The sequence below is a fragment of the Schistocerca piceifrons genome, chromosome 10, assembly GCF_021461385.2.
Source record: "Schistocerca piceifrons isolate TAMUIC-IGC-003096 chromosome 10, iqSchPice1.1, whole genome shotgun sequence".
NCBI lineage: Eukaryota > Metazoa > Arthropoda > Insecta > Orthoptera > Acrididae > Schistocerca > Schistocerca piceifrons.
Window position 1 is genome coordinate 128,341,908 of NC_060147.1, and position 19,039 is coordinate 128,360,946.

The 19,039-nt window shown below is 41.2% G+C and overlaps 1 protein-coding gene across 1 annotated transcript in view; it reads left to right on the plus strand.

The window, feature by feature from the left end:
- LOC124718830 (DNA replication licensing factor Mcm6) overlaps positions 1-19,039 on the plus strand; it is a 71,466-nt gene that overhangs the window by 12,078 nt on the left and 40,349 nt on the right. Inside the window, exons 5-6 of the mRNA XM_047244451.1 lie at positions 8,857-9,127; positions 12,504-12,675. Coding sequence (XP_047100407.1) covers positions 8,857-9,127; positions 12,504-12,675 — 443 coding nt within the window. The remainder of the gene's footprint in view (positions 1-8,856; positions 9,128-12,503; positions 12,676-19,039) is intronic.

Consider the following 19,039-nt stretch of genomic DNA (forward strand, 5'->3'; position numbering starts at 1 on the left):
GTGCAATATATTTTGGTGGCAGTAGAATTGTTAGGCAGTCAGCTTCAGATGCTGATTCCCTAAATTTTCACAATAGCGATTCCTGAAAAGATTCCCATTTGAGTTCCCAGAGCATCACCATAACATGTATGTGTTGCTCGAGTCTACCAGTAACAAATCTAGCAACTCTCATCTGAATTGCTTCGATGTCTCCCTGTAGTCTGACCTAGTATGGATCCCAAAGACTGGGGCAGTTCTCAAGAATAGGTCGCACCAGCATCCTTTACGTGGTCTTCTTCACGGGTGAACCATTCTCTCCTAAAATTCTCCCAATAATTCGAAGTCGGCCATTAGTCTTCCCTGCCATAGTTCTCACATGCTCATTCCACCTCATATTACTTTCCATCATTATACCCAGATATTTAAATGATTTGACTGAGTCAAGCAAGACACTAGTAATGCTGTATCCAAGCGTCACAGGTTTGATATTCATATTCATCTCAGTTAACTTACATTTTTCCACATTTTGGGCCAGCTGCTATTCATCACATAAACTGGAAATTTTATCTAAGTTGTTTTGTATCTTCCTACAGTCATCGAACTTTGATACGTTACTGAACACCACGGCATCACCAGCATGCAACACCATATTGCCGCCCATCCTCTCCGCCAAATCATTAATGTATATATAGCATAACAGTGGTCCTATCACACTTCCCTGGGGGACTCCTGATGATACCCTTGTCTCTGATGAACACTTGCCATCCAGGACAACATACTGGGTTCTGTTATATAAGGAGTCTTCAAGCCATTCACATGTCTGCAACTTATTCCATATGCTCATACCTTCGTTAACAGCCTGCAATGGGGCACCATGTCAAATGCTTTCCAGAAATCTAGAAATGTGGAATCTGCCTGGTGCCCTTCATCCGTAGTTCTCAGTATATCATGTGAGAAAAGGGCAAGCTGAATTTCACATGTGTGATGCTTTCTAAAACAATGCTGATTTGTGGACATAAGCTTCTCAGTCTCAAGAAAGATAATTATGTTCGAACTGAGAACATGTTCAAGGATTCTGCATCAAACAGAAGTTAGTGATATTGGTCTGTAATTTTGCGGGTGTGTTCTTTTACCTGTCTCCTATACTGGAGTCACCCTTGCTTTTTTCCAGTCACTTGGGACTTTGTGCTGGGTGAGAGATTCAAGGTAAATGCAAGCTAGGTAAGGGGCCAATGCCAAAGAGTGCTCTTTGTAAAATTGAACTGGGATCCATCAGAACCAGGTGATTTATGTGCTTTCAAATCTTTGAGATACTTTCCTGTGTCAGGTATGCTTATTACTATGTCATCCATACAGGAGTCTGTCTGATGGTCAAATGATGGTATACTTATACAATTCTCCTATGTGAAAGATTTCTTGAAAGTGGAATTTAAAACTTGGGCTTTTGTTTTGCTATTTTCAACTGCTGCACCAGACAGGTCAACAAGGTTCTGAATGGAAGCTTTATACCTGCTTAGTGATTTTACGTATGACCAGAATTTTCTCAGGTTCTCTGGTAGATCCTTTACTAAGGTGTAATGGTGGTAGTCGTATGCTTCGTGCATAGATCTTTTCACAGACATATGAATCTCTGTTAACCTTAGCTTGTTTTCGTTTATGCATTCTCCTTTGAACTGATAGCACAACAACCCTTGCTTCCTCACCGTCTGCTGAATTTCTTTATGAAACCATTGTGGGTTTTTCCCATCCTTTATCCACTTACTAGGCAGACCATGATACCCAATCTGCTTAAACTTTGTCCATAATTCCTCTACTTGCATGTTACTGGAACTAAGTGATGCCAGTTCACTGCCTAAGTGAGATCTTAATAACTACTTACTTGCTCTAACTAACAGAAACAATATCCTAGCCTTCTAGACTGATTTATTAACTTCTGAAATCATAGTTGCTATAATGACATCATGATCGCAAATCGCCATTTCTTTATTGACATCATCAATAAGGTCCATCATATTTGTAGCTACAAGATCTAAGATATTTCCATTCAATGTGGGCTGCTGAGCTAGTTGCTCAAGACAATTTACCGTAGACTCTCTCTGAATGACTAGAACTGTCACAGCAGAATCGGATAGCCGGTAGAAACATCCAACAATTAACTTAATTTCACCTATACCTGTTATCGTGTTCATGTGACCTCACTGCCGCACTCAACTTCGATCTCAATAGAGGCAATATTTTTGTCAACTGCAATGAACACTAACCCCTCCTAAGGCCCGTAATCTGTCTTTCCAATATACGTTCCATGACTTCCTAAATATCTCAGAGCTTTCCACTTCGGGTTTCAGCGAGCTCTCGGTCCCAAGAGTAATTTGAGTGCGAGAACTTTATTACAAGTACTTCGACGGTTTACTGATAAAATTGTGATAGTTGAAGTGTTTTTATTCTGAATGCCACGTGTCTTCCCTTGCTGTGAGTCAACTGGCGAGAGTTTATCAGAGCATCTCAAACCACAGCCTAGCCTAAAAAACCCTCATTTACTCTTCACAAGTACTCCGTTGCTGTAGTGCACACTTGATCTATGAAGGGGATTCCTACAAATACCCACACAATAATGGAGGTCTAGAAATATGCAGCGAAGACCGTCACAGAGTCGACAAAGCCTTTGGTTGAGATCCTCCTCTCGGCTCCAAACCGAAGGACCCTGATCAACTGCTCGCACCCCGCACGCGAGGGCGGCAGTATTCCACCCCCCCCCCCCCCCCCCCCCCCCTGCCAGCTGCCTGTACGAACTGAGGATCGCTTCGGAACCCGTGTGACAGAGGTCGCTGGTGCCGATGTGAGCCACAACGTGCAGATGACTGCAAGCTCGATAACCACAGGCAAGGCCACCTCCATATCTCAGATGATGTCCCCTAGCAGACATACTGAGTGCACACAGACATTCTGTCCAGCCCTGAATGCTCTCTGCCTAAGGCACTCCTTAATGCACTTGACATTGGAGCTTCCAATAACTAGTCAATCCCTTCCTTCCGTGTGACTCCTCAGACCCTGCTGAAGGAGCGGACAGCTGTAGGTGGCCACTCAGAGGGTGAATGGGTGAGGCCAGGCAGCCAGTCTCCACATTGGACCTCCGCCCCGAGCAAAGCGAATGCATTACCACCCGCCACTCACTCTGCTGTAAGAATGGATCCACTGTGTTGGGTGCACTAGGAGGTGCCTTAGAAGCAGAGTCCGTGGGCAAGACAAGCGACACCTGAGGTGTCCCGTACGACATGCCAGATTCTCTGCCTCCGCTAAAACCCGAGGCAGCAGCCTGAAGGTGACCGACCTTGCCAACACCACATTCAGCTGTTCGCAAACTGTGGCCAGCTGCTCATGCGTCTGCACACAGCACGCACACATCCTATCCGTCATAACGAGACTAACTGAAGAAGTGAACTATAAAAGCAGACAATCCTAAATATGCAATCTGCTACCCTGCTAATTTGTCACCAATGGACGCCGGTGCTTTAAAGAGCTACGCAGCTGTTCAGTGAGCAACTATTCTGCTTCACACTGAATGAATTTACACCTACAAATACACAAGATTAATCCTCTTAAACAAAGAAATACGCAGGCGATAATTTCATTTCATGAGAACAATCCGGCATGAACAAAACATATTCTGTGAGAATATTCCACTCTATCTGCTGAAAAATTGGAAATGCTAGTCCAGCAGCAGCAATAAGTAGGGCCACAGGTGTGTGGGTGTTGGTGTGTGTGTTTGTGTGTGTGTGTGTGTGTGTGTGTGTGTGTGTGTGTGTGTGTGTGTGTGGTGGGGGGGGGGGGGGGGTGTTATTCTAGTTCGTCAAAGAGTAATCCCAAAGCTAGCAAGTTTTCTTTCCTTTGTGTGTGGCTATTGACAATTCAATGTTTCGGTGAGAGCTCTCCTTTAATCCAAAAGTATTTACATTCTCCAAGAACCTACCTGCAACACAAACGTTAAGTATAGTTGTCTTTATGTAATGATGCACTTGACTTGATCATGATCATAAAAAAAAAAGTACTGGAATTTAATTTTGTATGTATTCTATGGTATAGGTGTTTTTTAATTAAGACACTGCTGGCCATCCATGGAAGTGAGTCGCGTTGTCATCTCCCACCAGAACTCTCCTCGTTCTCTCTGTGTTTATGAAACATGATACAAAGATGTATTTAAGTGAACAAATAGTAATAATTCTAATTCTTACAATTATGTAATGTTGTCAATTTTCTGTATTGCAATTAGAAAAGGGAAATATAGAAATTTACTTATAGCTGTGGGGGTTTTGGATATGACAGGAACATACATATAATTGTTATTTATGATATTTCTACTTCAAAAGTAAAGCTATAATTATTTTGTCTGTATTTTGTGAATGAAATGGTAATTGAACTTACCAATACCTGTTGAAACGAGTTTCCATACATTAAACACATTACGTCATCCAGAAGATCATGTTCTGTGTTGCAGATAGTACGACAGTGTCTTTTGTATTTGGGAGTGCTGTAAAGTGATAGTGTTAGGCGTCTCTTAGGAATGAATGTAAAACAGGGATACCTGTACTAGCATGGTTTATTTTAATTATATAATCCAATCTCTGTCATCCTCTACAGTTTTTATCCCCTCCAGCTCAGTTTCATTACCATACAATGCTGTGCTCCAAATGTACATTTTCAGAAATTTCTTCCTCATATGAAGGCTATGTTTGATACCAGTAGACTTTTCTTGGCTGGGTATGCCCTCCTTGTCTGTACCAGTCTGCTTTTCTTGTCATCTTTGCTTCATGTACGACATGTTACTTTGCTTTCAAGGTAGCAGAATTTCTTAACTTCCTCGTCATTGTAGTCCTCAATTGTGATATTAAGTTTGTCACTAATCTCTTTTCTGCTTCTTATTCTTTGGTTTACTTTCAGTTGATATTATCTACTTATTAGACTGTTCCTTTCATTTATTACGTCCCAGTGGCAACTTACTGAGGTAACATGCTTCAAAATCTTGCCTGTAATGTGATACTGTATTATACTTCCTCGTATATTCTCGAGTGACTCATCACATCATTTATTTAGCAAAACATGAAGTTTACTGCGTCATAGTAATGCCGCAACTGTGACTGATGACTTAGATTTCCTTCCCCTGACACTTTCTATACAAAAATGGATTATTGTTGTTAATATTTATGATTGGAGTTATTCTCTGAGTTAGCTGTGATCCATACAATGTGTGCAAGATATCCTCACACAGAGTCCCACTCCACATAGCACTGACTTGCTAGCAGCATTGCACAACATGGTGTATGTGCTGAACAAAGTCTCCCTGGCTGTGGGAATGCTCCCCCCAGCCTGTTAACTTGTACAATGGGATGTCCCCACTACCATGCACTTCACTGGTTTGCAGAGTATAGATGTAGTTTGTTAGTTGTGTAAGTATCTGCTTGACAAAGTATTGTAAATTTTGAGTCTCTGTAATAACTTAATACACATGAAGTCAAAATTTAAGTTCAGAAATATTATTTTATGTGTCGTATCTACATCTTAATGTGTGTTGCCTGATAAACAGAGTTTTTGTGTATTACTTGGTTTCTTACCAAATTGAACCCGATGTGTCAAAGAGTGTTAGCCATTACAGCAGAAGTACTGAGGTTAATATTTAGGATTTTTTGTGTTCTTACCTGGTTGTGAGGATTTTATTTAATTTAAAAGTTTTGAAATAACATATTTCTTTATTTATTCACATAAACAGAACTGAAATCAACAGCATTTAATACTGAGTCTCTACTACTACAACTACTACTAATGCCAGCAGTAGTACTTCTACCAATAAATAATAATAATAATAATAATAATAATAATACCGAGTGGTTGCAGCTGCAATCTCTGATATAACTTGCCGCCAATGTAAGCTGTCTTGGGTATTATCAGAAATGCTATTTTAAGCAACTTAAAGTTAATGATAATCTGTAAAAAATCATTTATGCGTGACAGCACACTCAGCAGGAAACATATACAGCTGGCCGCGGTGGCCGAGTGGTTCTAAGCGCTTCAGTCCGGAACCGCACGACTGCTATGGTCGCAGGTTCGAATCCTGCCTCGGGCATGGATGTGTGTGATGTCCTTAGGTTAGTTAGGTTTAAGTAGTTCTAAGTTCTAGGGGACTGATGACCTCAGATGTTAAGTCCCATGGTGCTCAGAGCCAATTTTTTTGAAACATACACACATCTTTTGTACTGGTCAACTTTCCCACTTCACTGACGTAAGTTGCAACATTCTGCCACTAGAGGACTCCAAATTGTAGCATGTGACATAGTGGTGTGCAATGTAACTGTCAGTTGTGAGAAATAGTTCAGAAACTGAAAGCATGAATTCAAATAATTCATCCACACATGGACAATGCCAGATCGCACCACGAGCATTGCATCATCTGCAACAATTGGTGCCTTGGATTCACTGTCATCGTCTCAACTTGGTCCCATCTGATTTCATCTATTTCCAAAGCTTAAAGAACATCTTTGAGGACTTGACTTTGATAGTGATGAAGCGATGCAAGTAGAGGCGAAGTTGTGGCTCCGTCGATGAAGTCAATCATTCTACCGTGACGGTATCAATAAGCTGGTCTGTCGTTGGGAGAAATGTGTTCAGCACCAGGGTGATTATGATGAGAAATAAATAAAACAATGAAAAAATCCAGAAAGATTGTAACAGTAGAATGAAAAGGATAGTTTCTACTCACCATATAGCGGAGATGCTGAGCACACACCACACAACCACACACACACACACCACACAGAGTCACAATCTGGCTTCAGCTATCATAGACTGTGCTCATCTGTGCGTGAGTGAGTGTGGTCATGAGTTTATGTTGTCTGACAATAGCCTTCTTGACTGAAAGCTAACTTTCCGACAGTCTTTTTGTTGTGCCTGTCTGTGACTCAGCATCTCCGCTGTATGGTGAAGAGCAACTATCCTTTTCATTACATTGTTGAGAGAGAAATATGTAGAAATGAAGAATAAAGATGTAGAATGTTAATAATGTTTTCTTTAAAAAGCTGTAAGAGTTTACACACAAAAAATTGGAGGCGTTACTGTTCAGTATTCCCTCATACATTATGAGTATTTTTAACAATTTAATTTTACAGTATGTATGTTTTCATTAGTACAACCGTCATTCGTTTTACATAGTAAGTAGTGCATTTTTACTTTATGAACAATAAGGCATGAACAAAATTCTGTTGAAGTATTTGCCATATTGTCTCAAATGTCACTAAACAAAATTTTGCGTAAGGTGAAAAATAGAGAACTCACCAAAATTATTTATATAACCATGTAATAAGATCACTCTGTATGTGTTCTATACTACAGTAAGTTAATCTCAGTCTTTTACACAACACACATCACAGACTTCACTTTGAATCCTAGACAAGGAGCCATGGTTTACATGAAAATGAATTTTGTATCTTGTATTGCGATTGTATCACAGTTCATGGAAAGAGATGTCTGTCAATGAAAAAATCACTAAGGAGTAAATGTACTTTTAATATGAAAACATAGGAATTAATACAGTATAAAATTCCGCTTTTACATTCCCGGAATTAACATTTTCTTTCCGTTACAATCATTTTTTAACACTCCTGTCAGATTTCCTAGGTTAACAATGTTAATTCACACCTGATTTTGTGTTAACATATTTAGAACTTTCCCACAATTTACCCTTTACAAAACACTGTTCGTGGAGAAAAAACTGACTTAATTGACATAAAATGACTCTGGCATGGCGTTGGCTTTCAGTTAGTGTTTACAAATATTATGCTGTTAAGTTTCTCGACACCAGTGTGCTCCTCTTAACAGTTCGAATCCAACAGATCTGAACTGGCAAAAATTGGAACAATTTGTGGTGGCTGATTGGAGTAACTTCCTTGTAGGTTCGTTCGAATAATGACCGATCACAACAGTTTTGAAAGTCTCCACTGTGTGTGTTCAACTTTTTGATCGTCATGACACATCAAGTACATAACTCAAGCGTTTCATTTGTTAACCACTTGAGCGCTAGTTGACAACCTTTGCACTTTTTGAGTTGTTCAAATGCTTCCAGTTTGAATAATGAATCACTGCACAAGTTGTGTATTTTTTCATGCTTCGCAAAATGTTTTGAAAATTTTTATAATATGTTTTTAATAACATATACCTAAGTATTTTTTGTGATGTTTCACACAGAAATAATGTGAGTGATGGTTTATGTGTGTGAGGATTTTTTTGCAGGGTGGAGGCGACACAATATCTTATAACCTCAAAAATATGACTATGGTGCTTGAGATGCAGACCAACACATATGCAAACATCTCACAAAATAGTTATGTGGATATCTGTGCTTGGCAACGAGAATAAATTCTTGAAAAGTGTTGTGCTAAGCATGAAAAATATGTAACTGATGCAGTGTGTCATTGTCAAATAATGAATAACACAACTAAAGGCTTTCAAAAAATATAGGGTATGATAAATGACATTAAGTCAAACATTTCTGCTTCCCAGACAGTTACCGCTTCCAGTTACATTCGTGGCTAAAGATATCACAAGATTCGGATAATGTTTATTGGATAATAAACAAATCCCTGACAAGTATCTTCATGGCTATTATGTCCATATATTATAAAGAAACTACAAAAATGTAATGGGGATCACAAACGTAGTTTTACCACTAAAGAGTTATTCCCCACATTTTACATTTTCCCTGCTTTATACACCATTTTTTAAAATTCCCTCGAAAAGTTGAAATGCAGGGTTTCACTGTACATCAGAGACAACAAATGTTTGTAATGGGTTTTGACAAGTACATTTTGTGATCATAAAAATGTCCATCCACAGTGTAGAGGTGGTGCTGAGAGCCGAGATTGTGGACATGGTGCAGGCGGGCGATCAGTACGACTTCACGGGCACACTGATAGTGGTGCCGGACGTGGGCGTGATGTCGACGCCCGGGCAGCGTGCCGAGCTGGCCTCGAGGCACAAAGCAGGAGATCAGGCGGCGGCGCAGATGGCGGGAGAGGGCGTGCGCGGTCTGAGGGCTCTCGGCGTGCGAGAGCTCAACTACCGCATGGCCTTCCTCGCCTGCAGCGTCGCGCCCACCAATCCCAGGGTAAGCGTGCCATGTTGTCTGTGCTGCCAAATTGAGTCTGCGGGTAACTGTGAATCAGTTACAGAAACATTGCATGGAACTGACAACTCAGGACGTGTTCTTACAGTGGTAGGTACATTGACAGACACTGTTCTTGTCGTCGTCGTCGTCACTGCCTTCGGCCTGTAGACTGGTTACTTACAGCTCTACACACAAGTCTATTCTGTGTGGTCTCCACCTCTGTGTAATTACTGCAACCTACGTCAGTTTGAACCTGCTTAATGTAGTAGTCTTTGTCTCACTGTACAGTTCTTACCATTCATACTACTCTCCGTAATCGTGATTTGTCATATCAGTTAAAGCCCAAGTTTTGCTGTAATGCTGTTTTCTCCCCCATTCTGTTCAGTACCTCCTAATTAAGTCTTTGAATTACCTATATAGTCCCAGCATTCTCACGCAGCATCGTATTTTAAATCAACTTTTACCACATAATTACAATTTATCGTGCATATGATCTGTTGAAGTAACCAACCTACCACTAACCTTCTCACCTGCCCTATTTTTCGTGCATGTATCACTTGTGCACGAGGCTACACTCTGAACAGATACTTCCAGAAAAGGCTTCCTAGTACTTAAATTTATATTTGATGTCCGCAAATTTATGTTTTTCAGAAACGGTTTTATTGCTATAGCAACTGGGCCTTTTATATCCTCTCTACCTCAGCCATTGCCAGTATTTTGGTACCCTACAACACAGATCATCAGCTATTGCCAACATCTCATTTCCTCATCTTATTCATCCAGCATCGTCTGATGTGTGTATGTATCACCTTCGTAGTCTCTGCTTTGTCCCAGGGGTGGCTTCTTTGGAGCAGAAATTAGAACATGATGTGCCCCAAGGGTGTCGCAGTTCCTCTTTCTCCTCATTTTTGTAAATGGTCTAAGCCAAGATAGTAACATACTGCACAGGGAATCAGATGAGTCATTTGGAAGGGTGGAAAAGTGATTCTGTCAAATAAGATTGAAATAAATGAAGGAAAAACTCATCGTAAGAAATGTGACTGTGGTAAAGGACATTCCTGGACCTTTTAGAATTTTTAAAATTGCTGGATTTTGTAATTATAACAAACTTGTGAAGTAGACACAGTGAGTGTGTATGTGAGGAACTCTCATGTATAGTATACTTTCTGAGGCTGATGGAAAATGTAATTACAGACCAGTATCGGGTAACTACAGGGAGACATAATGGAATGTTTGAAATGAGTAGTGTCAGCCATGGGCAAATGGCAGCACTGTGGGTTCATGACACTTAGCGAGTAAACAGTCTGCTATTTCAGTAATCGTGGATCAGTGGAAAGGAAAACAGCGTGCATTAGCCATAAAAATGTTTTATAAAAACAATGATAGTTTGATAGCGTACAGAGGGAGTTTTGATGTTTATAATTCAGGATGTCATCATGCCGGTCCGTCGAAACATGTGATAAAATGTTGGCTTAATAACTTTGAAGTGACTGGATCTGCCCGCAAGAAGAAACCAACAGGACGGCCAAGAAGTGTGCGTTCACCAGCGAACATTGATCTTGTACATGAGTCTGTCTTACGGAGCCCACGGCATTCAATTCGTAAGCAAGCAGCAGTAGTTGGAATGTCCCGGGAGTGTGTTCACAGAATTCTTAATCTCCGTTTAAAATTTCATCTGTACAAACTACAAATGGTGCAACAATTGAAGAACAATAATTACTGGTTTCAATTAGGATTCTGTCAACAAATGATGACAAAAATTAACAATGACGATGAATTTCTAAAAAAGTTGTGGATGTCAGATGAGGCACATTTTCACCTCACAGGTTATGTGGATAAACAGAACTACCGTTACTGGGCAACACAAATCCTAATGACGTTCATTAGTGTGCTTTACACGCAGTAAAGTGATAGTATGGTGTAGTGTTTCATGACAAGATTATCGTAGCGTATTTTTTCGCAAATGAACAGGGAAAAACAATAACTGTCAGTGCCAATCGTTATGTGGAGATGTTACAAACTTTCGTTACACCTGCATTGAACAACTTTCCAAACATTCAAGAAGCCTGGTTCAGCAGGACGGAGCGACATCACGCACTGCACAGCAATCAATGGCATATGTGCTAGAATTGTTTGGCAACCGTGTGATCTCACGATTCGGTAACATTCCCTGGCCCCCTAGATCACCAGATTTATCCATGTGTGGTTTTTTTTCTTGTGGGGCTACCTCAAGAGCAATGTCACATCATTCAGCCAAGAACCCTGGACGAGTTAAAATAGAGAATTCGAGATGCAGTTCACAGTATCCCAGCTGAGATGTTGCAGTGGTCAACGAGGAATCTCAGCAGCAAGTTTCACGAATGTATTCATTTAGGACGACGCCATCTAAAGGATGTAACTTTTTAAAAAGTGATAAATGCTATCAATGTTTCGTAAATGGCAAAGTTGTAAGGTTTTAATTTCTATGAATGCAATTTCTTTCTTTCATCACTTCTAGTTTTATTGGACTATGGAAAATGTTCCCATTTTTCTGTCTCTTCCTGTATGTGCCGTGCTCTATTCCACAGCCGTATTGACTGTGAAATGCAGCTGTGGGGTCATTGATCAGGCTGCACGGGCATCCTATTTCTGCAAAAGAAGCCAGTAAGAATTGTCACACTTAAAAATATTAAGCAAGAGCATTGCAGGCGATTATTTTGGGAATAAAAATGTGTTGTCGGAATAACTTCCATCTGCACAGCTTGAAAAAGTTGGTGGCGGAGGGGATGATCCAGGTGGCCTGAGTTGTGAAGCAACCATTGAAATCAACCGTGTTATGATCAGATGCATGTTGTGCCACAAGATGGCTCTCGGCCACAGTTTGGCGTTGCTGTTCATCCTGGTAGACAGCTGGTTCATAGTCATACCAATATAAAAAGCAGTGAAATTGTTTGCAGCACAGTTGATATAGGATATGGTTGCTTTCACAGGTGGAGTGACGTCTGATTGCTTACAACCCGGACCATCTGGATCCTTACCTTCACCACAAGTTTTTCTGAACTGTACAGTTGGCAGTTATCTTTACAACACATTTTCAGCTTTCAAAGTCATCCCGGCCTCTGCCTGTGGTAAATTACTGTTCTCACACCCTTCACCCGACAGTTTCTGCCCGTCTATCCTATAACTTCCTCTCAGTTCAGGTTCCCTCACTGATATTGTGCACTGATCTCTGACAACACACCCACCTGTCTTTTTTCCCCTTCTCAGATACTCTTCTTCTTACAGTGACATCCTCGTTGAGTGTTGCCTGAGTGTAATGTTCAGGTGTCAATTTATTTGAATCATCAATTTGCATGTTGTAAGCTGGTCGGAGTACAATAGCGAAATGTGGTTTCAGTTTGGGGGTGCAGAACTGCACATGGAGGAGATGACTGCCGAGATAATGAAGCAGCAGATGACTGATGCCGAGTGGAACAAGGTGTACGAGATGAGCAGAGACCGAAACCTCTACCAGAACCTCGTTTCCAGCCTCTTCCCCACGATACATGGCAACGACGAAGTCAAAAGAGGTGAGTAGCGGTGCAGTGAGAAACACTGCACGTAGTTAGTACTAGTTCAAGGGATCAGGAAAGAAAATCTCAGACAGCGCAGGTTTTCAGCAGAGGTCTTAGCATACGGAATGTGTTCTCAGATATGTGAGTGGCTCGAAGACTTCATCTGTACTTTGCAAACCACTGTGGGGTGCATGGCAGAGGGTATGTCCCACTGCACCAGTCACTAGGGTTCTTCTCATTCCATTCATGTGTGCAGTGTGGTAAAAATTATCAATCAAATGCCTCTGTGTGTGCTGTAAGTAATCTAATCTTATCTTCACTGTCCCTATTTGAGTGATACATAGGAGGTTGTACTATATTCCTAGATTCATAATTTATAGCCAGTTCTTGAAACTTTGTAAGTAGACTTTCTCAGGATACTTCTCGTCTGTCTTAGTCTGCAAGTTCAGTTTCTTCGGCACATCTCTGACACAGTCCCACAGGCCAAACAAACCTGTGACCCTTTGTGCTCCCCTTCTTTGTACATGTTCAATGTCCCCTGATAGTCTTGTTTGGTACAGGTCCCACACTTAAAAAATATTCTAGGATGGGTCGCGTGAGTAATTTGTTAACAATCTATTTTGTAGACTGATTGCACTTCCCTAGTGATCTACCAATAAATCAAAGTCTACCACCTGTCTTATCCACGACTGAGCCTGTGTGACCGTTCCACTTCATATCCCTACAAAATGCTACACCCAGGAATTTATGTAAGTTGGTTGATTGGACCTGTGGCCCATTGATATAGTCACAGGATGCTACGTTTTTTTGTCTTGTTTTGTGAAATGAAATGCATAATTTTACATTTCTGAACATTTAAAGCATGTTGCGTATCTCTGCACCACTTTGAAATCTTATCAAGATCTGACTGAATATGTATGCAGCTTCTTTCAGATAGTGCTTCATTGCTGATAACTGCACCATCCTCAAAAAGTCTGGGGCTACTATTAATATAGTCCGCAAAATCATTAATATGCAACACGAACAGTAAGGGCCCCGACATATTTCCCAGGAGCACGCCTGAAGTTACTTGTACATCTGTCAGTGACTCTCGAAAAAAATATGCTGCAGCCTCCCTACCAAAAATCTTCAGTCCAGTCACAAATTTTACTTGATACCTCATACGACTATACTTTAGACAATATACAGGGTGTTACAAAAAGGTACGGCCAAACTTTCAAGAAACATTCCTCACACACAAAGAAAGAAAATGTGTTATATGGACATGTGTCCGGAAATGCTTACTTTCCATGTTAGAGCTCATTTTATTACTTCTCTTCAAATCACATTAATCATGGAATGGAAACACACAGCAACAGAATGTACCAGCGTGACTTAAAACACTTTGTTACAGAAAATGTTAAAAATGTCCTCCGTTGGTGAGGATACATGCATCCACCCTCCGTCGCATGGAATCCCTGATGCAGCCCTGGAGAATGGCGTATTGTATCACAGCCGTCCACAATACGAGCACGAAGAGTTTCTACATTTGGTACCGGGGTTGCGTAGGCAAAAGCTTTCAAACACCCCCATAAATGAAAGTCAAGAGGGTTGAGGTCAGGAGGGCATGGAGGCCATAGAATTGGTCCGCCTCTACCAATCCATCGGTCATCGAATCTGTTGTTGAGAAGCGTACGAACATTTCGACTGAAATGTGCAGGAGCTCCATCGTGCATGAACCACATGTTGTGTCGCACTTGTAAAGGCACGTGTTCTAGCAGCACAGGTAGAGTATCCCATACGAAATCATGATAACGTGCTCCATTGAGCGTAGGTGGAAAGAACATGGGGCCCAATCAAGACATCACCAACAATTCCTGCCCAAACGTTCACAGAAAATCTGTATTGATGACGTGATTGCACAATTGCGTGCGGATTCACGTCAGCCCACACATGTTGATTGTGAAAATTTACAATTTGATCACGTTGTAATGAAGCCTCATCCGTAAAGAGAACATTTGCACTGAAATGAGGATTGACACATAGTCGGATGAACCATTTGCAGAAGTGTACCCGTGGAGGCCAAGCAGCTGCTGATAGTGCCTGCACACGCTGTACATGATGCGGAAACAACTGGTTCTCCCGTAGCACTCTCCATACAGTGACGTGGTCAACGTTACCTTGTACAGCAGCAGCTTCTCTGACGCTGACATTAGGGTTATCGTCAACTGCACAAAGAATTGCGTCGTCCATTGCAGGTTTCCTCGTTGTTCTAGGTCTTCCCCAGTCACGAGTCATAAGCTGGAATGTTCCGTGCTCCCTAAGACGCTGATCAATTGCTTCAAACGTCTTCCTGTCGGGACACCTTCATTCTGGAAATATGTCTCGATGCAAATGTACCGCGCCACGACTATTGCCCCATGCTAATCCATACATCAAATGGGCATCTGGCAACTCCGCGTTTGTGAACATTGCACTGACTGCAAAACCACGTTTGTGATGAACAGTAACCTGTTGGTGCTACGTACTGATGTGCTTGATGCTAGTACTGTAGAGCAATGAGTCGCATGTCAACACAAGCACCGAAGTCAACATTACCTTCCTTCAGTTGGGCCAACTGACGGTGAATCGAGGAAGTACAGTACATACTGACGAAACTAAAATGAGCTCTAACATGTATATTAAGCGTTTCCGGACACATGTCCCCATAACATCTTTTCTTTATTTGTGTGTGAGGAATGTTTCCTGAAAGTTTGGCCGTACCTTTTTGTAACACCCTGTATGTGGTGCTAAGTCAAATGCATTTCAGAAATCAAGTAGTTGTTAAGTACAACAACTAAGTTTCATTCCCTGGACACGAGTGTTCATCAGAGGCAAGGGTCTCATCATTAATGTCCCAGGGAGGTGTGACAGGGCTGCTCGTGTTCATTCTATACATAAACGAGGTCATGGATAGGGTGAGCAACAATCTTCCAACTGTTTGCTGATGATGCTGTAGTGATCGGGAAGTGTCATCGTCGAGATATTGTAGATGCATAGAGGCCGTCTTGTACGTAGATGTAGATTAATACTGAGTATATTCTGTGGTAACTATCCTGACTTCACCATTAAGCAGTTATCCCTGAAACTTCCCGGGTTAACTGAAGCCTTCAGTACCATTTTGCAGTCTCACAACCAATCTGGGAACTTTCACCCAAACCTACACACTGAGGCGACAAAAGTCATGGGATAGCGATATGGACATATACAGGTGGCATACACAAGGCATAAAAGAGCAGTGCATTGGTAGATCTGTCATTTGCGTTCTGGTGATTTGTGTGAAAAGTTTTCCAACTCGATTATGGCCACACAATGTGAATTAAGATGTGAAATGATAGCTGTAACTAGAAATGAGGGACATTTAATTTTGGAACTCATTGCGGAATTCTATATTCAGAGATCCACGGCATCAAAGAGCCTCCCACCGTAGACAATGCAGTGGACGATGGGCTTCACTTAATGACTGAGAGCAGTGGTGCTTGTGTAGAGTTGTCACTGCTAATAGACAAGCAGTACTGTGTGACACACCATAGAAAGCAGTGTGGGACGTGTGACGAATATATCTGTTATGACAGTGCCGTAAAATTTGCTGTTAATATGCTATGGCAGCAGACGACTGATGCAGGTACCTTTGCTAACAGTAGCACATCCTCCAGCACCTCTCCTGGGCTCAACACCATATCGGTTGGACCGTAGGTTGAATGGAAAACCGTGCCACGGTCAGATAAGTCAAAATTTCAGTGAGTTGGTAAGAGCAGGTGGTAGAGTTAGGTGTGGTGCAAACCCCACGAAGTTGTCAACAAGGCACTGTGCAAGCTGGTGGTTGCTTCATAAGGTTCGGGCTGTGTTTACGTAGAATGGACTGGATCCTCTGGTCCAATTGAACCAATCATTGACTGCAGATGAGCTACTTGGAGAGCATTTGCAACTGTCTGTGGACTTCATGTTCCCAAATAACGATGCAATGTTTGCGGATGACAATGTGTCATGTCATTAGGCCACGATTGTTTGCGATTGCTTTGAAGAACATTCTGGACAATTCCGGCAAATGATTTGGCTAGCCAGATTGCCCGACATGCGGTATAACCCCTCTTCTACATTCCCGGAATTAACATTTTCCCACCGTTTACGACATTTTTTATCGGTCCTGTCAAATTTCCTATGCGCGCAATGTTAATTTGCACCTGATTTTGCGTCAACGTATTTATAATTTTCCTGCAATTTACGCATTACGAAAAAATGTTTGTGGAGAAAATATGATGCTGGCATAATGTTGACCGTCCAGTAGTGTTTACAAATATTAAGTGGTTAAATTTCTTGGCACCAGGGCACTATTCAGCAGATTTGAACAGGTAAACGAGTAAAAGATGTAACGATTCGTGCCATATCTCCCGTCGCTGCCTAGCTCTCGCAAACAATTGTGACCCAGTGACATGACACATTGTCATCCATAAACATTGCGTTGTTATTTGGAAACTAAGTCTATGAATGGTTGCAAATGCTCTCCAAGTAGCTCATCTGCAGTCAGTGATGGCTGATGGGAGTAACTAGGTTCATTCGAATGAAGATATCATGACCAATCTCAACCATTTCTAAATTGTCTCTACTGCGCAAATGCAGTTTTGTGATTGTTGTGATCATCGTGACACCTTTGTCGAACCGTATTTAGTGTGTTTCAGCGTATGGCCACGTGGAGTGCTAGTTGATACCATCTTTCACTTTGTGTTACCCAAAAGTTTTAAGTGTAAACACAGTGCCGGTTACGCATTGTATTCATGCTGAGCAAAATGTGTTTCGGGAATTTATTCTCGTTGTCAGGTTCAGTATTTACTTATTTATTTTTTCTGGTGTTACTCAAACAAAAAATGTGACTGATAGTTTGCGCGCTCTGTGTGTGTGTGTGTGTGTGTGTGTGTGTGTGTGTGTGTGTGTGTGTGTGTGTGTGTGTGTGTGTGGTTTTCTACGTAACTGAAGAGGCAGTACCTACTAAAGTATTTCATTATTTAAATAATGAATGACAGCTGCAGGATTTTCAAAACCATCGATTATGAACTTTGAAATAAAGTGAAACGTTTCCACTTCCCAGACAGTTATCAATTCCAGTTACATCAGCAGTTTTTATTAGATAATTAACCTTTATTAGATAATAAAAAAGTCCCTGACAAGTCTTCTGATACCTGTTATGTACATACATTATACATAGAGTGCGAGAGGGGTATCTTAAATGTAACTTTAACAGCTTAAAACACTATTTCCCACATTTTACATTTTCCCGCATTTTACACTATTTTTTTGAAGTCCCTCGAAAAGTGTAAAAACGGGGTTTCACTGTAAATCTCATCGAATATGTACGGGGCGTAATTGAGAAGTCAGTTTGCACGTAGTCCTGCCCAGGCAACACTTTTGCAGTTCTGTATGGCTGTGCAAGTAGCATGGCTCAGTATTTCTGCACGAGACTTCCAATGACTTGTCGAGTCCATACTACATTGAGTCGCTGCACTGTACTGGGCAGGTGGAGGTCTGAGAGGATATTAGGAGGAATCCCATGACTTTCATCACCTTAGTGGACTTCAGACTATGCTACAGACCACAACCTAAATTCCAGAAAATAATATGGACAGAAAAATACTGCCAGTGTCCGTCTTTTTTCTGTTTGCACACGTCACATGCCTAACACCGTTACGTCATGGGGCCATACCCAAATCTTGTATCGGTGGATTCAATTGACTGATTTTTCCACACCAGGTCACAATAATTTTACATTTTTCTAAAATTTGCCTCATATATAGTATACACCAAAATCTAATATTTATCGATATACGTGAAGTCCAGGTTGAAGGGGATAAAAAAAAAATTCGGGAAAGCTGATCTACAGGCAAGTACCGTTGACACTGATTCCTGTGGCCTTTCAGTTTTTCTAGAGAATCAGTAAGCAAATGTCATTACCAGCTTGTTTTATTAGTTAAATTTACAAATGCAAATGTTCAGCGTCACAATTCTATGCTCACAATTATTTTTCCTTTAAAAAGGAATAATGGTTAAAGGTAACACACTGCCTGACAAAAATATGAAGCACTCAGAAGGTAAGGAGGAAACAAAATGAAACTTTTCAGACAAATTTCGAGCATGCAGCGTGTCATTTAATACATTCCACTATATTTTAACTGGATACTGTTGAAGAATTGCTCTGTTACGCAATATATATATAGAATGCTGTAAGTATCCTGCGCACGTGTCAGAATCGAGTTCACGGGCAGACCACGCCTTCTGGCAGCAATGCCATTGCTGGTGGAACCGCGGAACTCAGCTGTCCTCTGCATTACCGTTCACCGTGGCCATTGGTATGCCCTCTAATCTTTGA